The following is a 5,641-nucleotide window of genomic DNA, read 5'->3' as shown; positions in this document are numbered from 1 at the left end:
TCCATCCATCCATCCATCCATCCATCCATCCATCCATCCATCCATCCATCCATCCATCCATCCATCCATCCATCCATCCATCCATCCATCCATCTTCTTACACACTTGTCCCTTAGTGGGGTTGGGAGGGGTGCTGCTGCCTCTCCAGCTAACGTTCCGGGCGAAAGACAGGGTCACCCTGGACAGGTCGAAAGTCTGTACACAATTTATGGATAAGTCAAATTATTTCTATGTGGTACACGTGTGCCCACTCCACTCCCCAATGCCGCCCTGGGTGACCACCCATATTTCCATTGTAAAAGCAGCTGCTACAAAGAGCTACATCTGTTTAACTTTGTAATTTTCTGGATCATCATTGGTTGATAGACGTGTTGATCTATTGGATTGAGCTTAAGTCTTATTTGCATATGAAAATGTTTAGATTTCTTCATTCAATTGAATTTACTGTAAATATAATAAAAATATAAAATACAAATAATATAAATATAAAATAATATAAAAATGTTTTGATTTTAATTGATTAAATAACTATTTGTGATACATCAATGCTAAAAGTTGAAATTATCCAGTCTGGTATGTAATAAAGGTTAAAGGTCAAACATTAGTTAGCACTTTTTTTAGCATCTAAACTGTCACAGTTACTGACTGAATTAGGATCATGTCCTGATTTTCACTCTTAAGCCAGAGATAAAAATGTAAATTTATGCTCTGTTGCAGCTAAATTTACTCACATATATCACTGACTCCTCTGTTTTAATCTAATGTGAGGTTAAACTGAGATATCAGAAGTTTTTTTAAATATAATAACATATTTTTATCAGGAAAGCCAAAAGACTCAACCTGTGATCCATCTGTTGACACTCAACCTGAACCAGGTGAGGAGATTAACTTTAATTACTGTATTACAATCTGTAAACTCACATTTTTTCATTCACATGATGATATTTTATATTTCAGAATCTGATCCATCTGCTGTGACTCCAGAGCCCAACAGTCAAACTGGTGAGTTAGACTCAAATTAATGTGCAAAAATCACATTAATTAGATTTTCAGTCGTTATAAATTAAAGGAGCCAATCAGCCATTGACACAGACTTCACAGTTTATATTTAGACTCTCTGTTCCCAAAAAATACACAATTTGCTCCCATTTATTTGAGCTATTGAAAAAATCTAAGGATAATGCGACTTAACTGATGAAAATATTATAAATCCATATTTTCGCTCAAGCCAGTTTAAACTAGTGATGTAAAAATGTTTTGTCATGTGGGTGAAAAACAATAAACAAAACAAAACCGCCACTAAAATCAAGAACATAAAGTAGTCCTTTTTTAATAAAAACTTACATATTTCTAGTTTTCAACAAGCTTATTTTCAGGTCAGGTTTTGTGTCACTTCCTTTTGAAATGCTTGATATATTTAGTCAAACTAAGTAAAATACACAAAAGCTGATTTGGGTACAGTGAAGTCGGCTTTTCAGTAAAATTCTCTGAATAAACATGATTCTATTTATTATAAAAGTTTGCTTCTGAAAAGTTTTGTGTTTTTGTTTTTCTGTTTTGTGTTGTACTTAATATTTTTCATTGCAATAAAATTATCAGCATTAATTTTACACTAATTAAAAATAAAAAACTTTGATAAACAAATGTAGATCTTTCTTGAAATGGAACTGGGGGCCACAAAAAAATCAGTTCATGGGCCACAGATGGCCCCTGGCGCCGCAGTTTTGACACCCCTGGTTTAACCCACAGAGCTGTTATCTGTGTGGCTATTTAACAACATGAATATCTGCACTTTTTAAAATATATTACTGGCTCCAGTGGCCTTTTTTCACCAGTAGCTGGATATTTATAAATGAGTTTAACTTTGAGATGAATGACCAGAAATGTTCAACTTTTTCACAACATTGTCATGTTTTTATGTCTGCATTGCAGATGTTTTTGGTTTTGTTTATTAAAACAAACATAATTTATTTTTTCCAATCTAAAGAAGCGCTCAGTGGGGACCTGCTTGCTAACACCAACGAAGATGGTGAGTAAAACTTGATAAGATTATTTCTCTGAGTAACGTGCAAAGGTTTAGATTAATCCCTCATTTCTTCATAATTTAATACAAGCAGACTGATTGAAAAACTCTCCTAGATACAAAGGATTGATGCAGAACATGAAGCTCAGCAAAAACCAGTTTAAACTGGATCTGAAGCCACTTCATTTCCAGCAGCCAATGCTAAAGACAACACAGCCTGAGAAAGAGAAAAAGTTACTGGATTTTAAGATTTGGTGGAAATTTATCACACATGTCAATATTATAAGATAAAATGTTCAGTAGTTATTATTATTATTATTATTATTATTATTATTATTATTATTATTATTATTTAACCATCTGTAGTTCTAATGTATGTCACTCATAGTTTGTGTCTTATTGACAGGAATAAACAAAGTCTCTGAGACGTCTGGTAAGTAATTTTTGTTGTGTTTTGATTAATAAAACTCTCAGGACATTCAGAGTGAAGTGAAAACTAACAATGCATTGATAGATTCAGTGGAGCAGCAGCAGGACCCACCAACAGAASAAGTCAGTGATGACGAAGGAGAATCAGGACAGAACTCCAACTCCGAGGAACCCGAACCGACCGCTGAAGGACCTGGTGAGACGCTTGTTTTGTTTGACACTTTATTTAGACAGAAAGTTTATAACGTGGAAAAAAGTCAATTTATCCACTTGAGTATAATGTCTTTATGTCCAGAGGAGTTCAGATGGTTTATGCTAACGCTAACAATCACCAACCCAGACATGCTGCACACCAAAATGAAAACGCAGCTATTTAACTCTTGGTGTGCCATCTCCCCATTGATGCATAAAAGCTACAGAAAACGAGTTCAGAACAGCTTATGGACAAGTCAAATTATTTCTATGTGGTTCTTGTGCGCTCACTTTACTCTCCTATGCCGCCCTGGGTGACCACCCATATCTCTATTGTAAAGCAGCCGCTACAAAGAGCTACATCTGTTTAACTTTTTTTGCATTAATTTAGAAACATAGCAAAGGAAAAATAGCCTTGAGTTTCTTAGGTAGAAACAAAAATCCTCTTCTGCATCATTAAATATAAAATACCCACCCGTTTCTATTAATTGGATTTATTCTATGATTTTTACTTAAATCAAATAAAAAGAACAACTGTTGACATGTGAGGAGAGCATTATCAGAAAACTGAGTTGTAAATAATTGATCGATTACATGCAGTACCTTGTGGACCACTAGAGGGCGCCAGCTTGAGAGACTGTTTCAGACCAAGTATCTGAAAAAGAGAAAAACCTGAAGATGTTGAGCAACACCTCGTTTTTTGTTCTTTACTTTATTTAAGCAGCAAGTCGGTTATCAGAATGAATGTTGTGTTATTTCTGAGGTGTTGACAGGCAGACAGAGAGCAGTTTATAGGTTTTCTAACACTATTATTATATTTGTTTAAGTACAGTGTTGCACTCATTTATGTGTGTTAATAATTCTTCTATCTTTCTGCAGAAACTTCACCACCGGAGTCAAATAGTGAAGAAACTCCTGACACAGGTCCTGCAGAAAGCTGAAACTCTCTTCATTTGTGTGCATCTGCTGTGAGCTGGTCCTCTCTGGGAAGATGAGGACCTGAGTCAAACTCCTTAAGGATGTTTGACTTGCATTTATTGAACAAGCTAACATTTCAAATGCTGAATCTGCCTGACAGAAGTGACAGACAGCAACAGGCTTCAGCTGGTGAATAATTTGGAGGGCTGAACTCAAACGCTAAGGGACCAAAGACTGCCTGACTCTAATCATGTTCAACAGCAATAACGTATGACTTTTTTTTTTTAAAGATCAATCTTTCATATTTTATCATGAGTGGGATATATCAGCGTTTCTTCTGACCTTTTGCTAAAGACTTTTATCCAAAACCCTTCCACAAAGCATGCCGATTACACAAACATTAACTTTTCATGAAGTTTTTATTGTTGCAGAGACTCTTTGGCTTTATTTTTCTCTACATTTTTCTGCTTAATTGTCTTTGTTGCATAGTTTTCCTCATTTTCATTCTAAAACACTGAGCTCTACTTCCAGTTTGGGTGTTGATGAGATATCAAGACAATGACCAGCTTGAGGATCTACCTCTTAACGTGGTGCTGCTGGGTTGGATTTGAGTTATTTTTAGTTTAGTTTAGCTTTTTTACTTTAGATTTATAAATGATGGCAAATGACCTGAGAGACACTTGAATTCCTACAGAATGTGTTTGACGCCCTTTGATTCAGTTTTACTCTAATTATTCATCTGTGCCATCATAAACAGTAAATGAAAATACGAAAGAGACAATCAAACATGCTGAAGATTTTTATATTTAAATCTATAAATATATAAAAATCTATAAAAATCTATTATATTTAAATCTATATTTGCAGTGTGGCAGCTGTATTCAGTGTCTTACCACTAGAGGGCAGCACTCCACTTGTTACAACTAAAGTCTGTTTTAAGTAGGAAAAAAAGGTGTTCGAATGAAATAACAGGACTTACTGTAAATATATTTTGATGTAGTTTGCTTAAATAAAGTTATTTATTTACCACCAAGATACTTTTTCTTCTAGATGATAATCGTGTAACTTTTAAATGAGTTAAAATGGCAACACAGGTGTTTGTATCCTGGTAAAGCAGGTATATGTTACCTTTTCTGGTAATATAATTAACACTGAGCTGTACTCTGGGCAGCAGTATTCAAGGGCCACATCATCATGACCCAAGGATCACCACAACTTTGCAAAGATACACAATACATTCCAATTATATATCGGAAATATATTCAATACCTAAAATTCTAATGGTCATCAAGTGTATTTTCATGTACAAATGACCAATTACACTACTTGGTTCTCTTGTCAAGGACATTCACTCAAATATGACGAAAACAAAACACATCAGAATCAGTGTCATCTGGTAAACATTCTTTCCAAACTCCTACTGTGAAATGACAATTCCTGGATGCTCCACTGCATTCATCCTTTTAATTAATTTCAATGTATACATGGCTGTAATGCTCCATGTCCACTAGAGGGCAGCTACAAGTAAGCGTCTGATATTTCAGAACATATCCATATCGACGGTAGAGGAAGTCGCCATAATAGACATTTTGCCAGAAAGAGAGAAAACCAGGCAGTCCATTAAGTACATCAAGGGATGTAAAACTGCTGTGCTGCAGCTCAGGTCAGAGGAAGGCCATGCTCTGATGTTTGTAGGAAAAAATGACATGTTGCTTGTGTTTACCTAAGTGCTGCCTTTGGGATGAGTCTACCAGAGCCTTGGCATGTGATAGGAAGATGGATAGAGTTTAAATTAATTCAGGATAAAGTTGAGAAAGAGGAGGCAATGATGAAAGAAGGATTTTGGAAAGTGGACGTACCTGAACATGTGCAGACAGGAATCCCAGTGAAATGATGAGCATTGATTGCATACATAGATTTTCCTTTGTATGTATCGTTCAGTGCTGACAAACTCACTCTCCAGGCACAGCCATACAGAATTAAAACTTTCCATGGAAAATCTGTGCTTGTACATTTGGCACTAAATGACAAACTAAATGCCCTTACAGTGATATTCAAGGGTAATTTACACGACAACTC

At 35.4% G+C, this 5,641-nt stretch overlaps 1 protein-coding gene across 2 annotated transcripts in view; it reads left to right on the top strand.

Annotated features, from left to right (window-relative positions):
- The window catches only part of LOC103457623 (uncharacterized), a 14,393-nt gene extending 9,802 nt beyond the window's left edge, over positions 1-4,591 (top strand). Inside the window, exons 1-5 of one of the 2 annotated variants that reach the window (XR_001777447.1) lie at positions 819-875; positions 958-1,002; positions 1,988-2,029; positions 2,430-2,456; positions 2,538-2,630. Coding sequence is in view for 1 of the 2 variants with exons in the window: in XM_017309698.1 (XP_017165187.1) it covers positions 2,538-2,648; positions 3,524-3,585 (173 nt within the window). In the remaining variant the exon portion in view is untranslated. Of the gene's footprint in view, positions 1-818; positions 876-957; positions 1,003-1,987; positions 2,030-2,429; positions 2,457-2,537; positions 2,649-3,523 lie in introns of those variants that run through there. The other variant, XM_017309698.1, reaches the window with a different exon arrangement.
- The last annotated feature ends 1,050 nt before the right edge of the window (positions 4,592-5,641 follow it).

This window comes from Poecilia reticulata, linkage group LG2, assembly GCF_000633615.1.
Source record: "Poecilia reticulata strain Guanapo linkage group LG2, Guppy_female_1.0+MT, whole genome shotgun sequence".
In the NCBI taxonomy this organism is placed as follows: Eukaryota; Metazoa; Chordata; class Actinopteri; order Cyprinodontiformes; family Poeciliidae; genus Poecilia; species Poecilia reticulata.
This window is presented reverse-complemented; position numbering and strand designations above follow the sequence as displayed.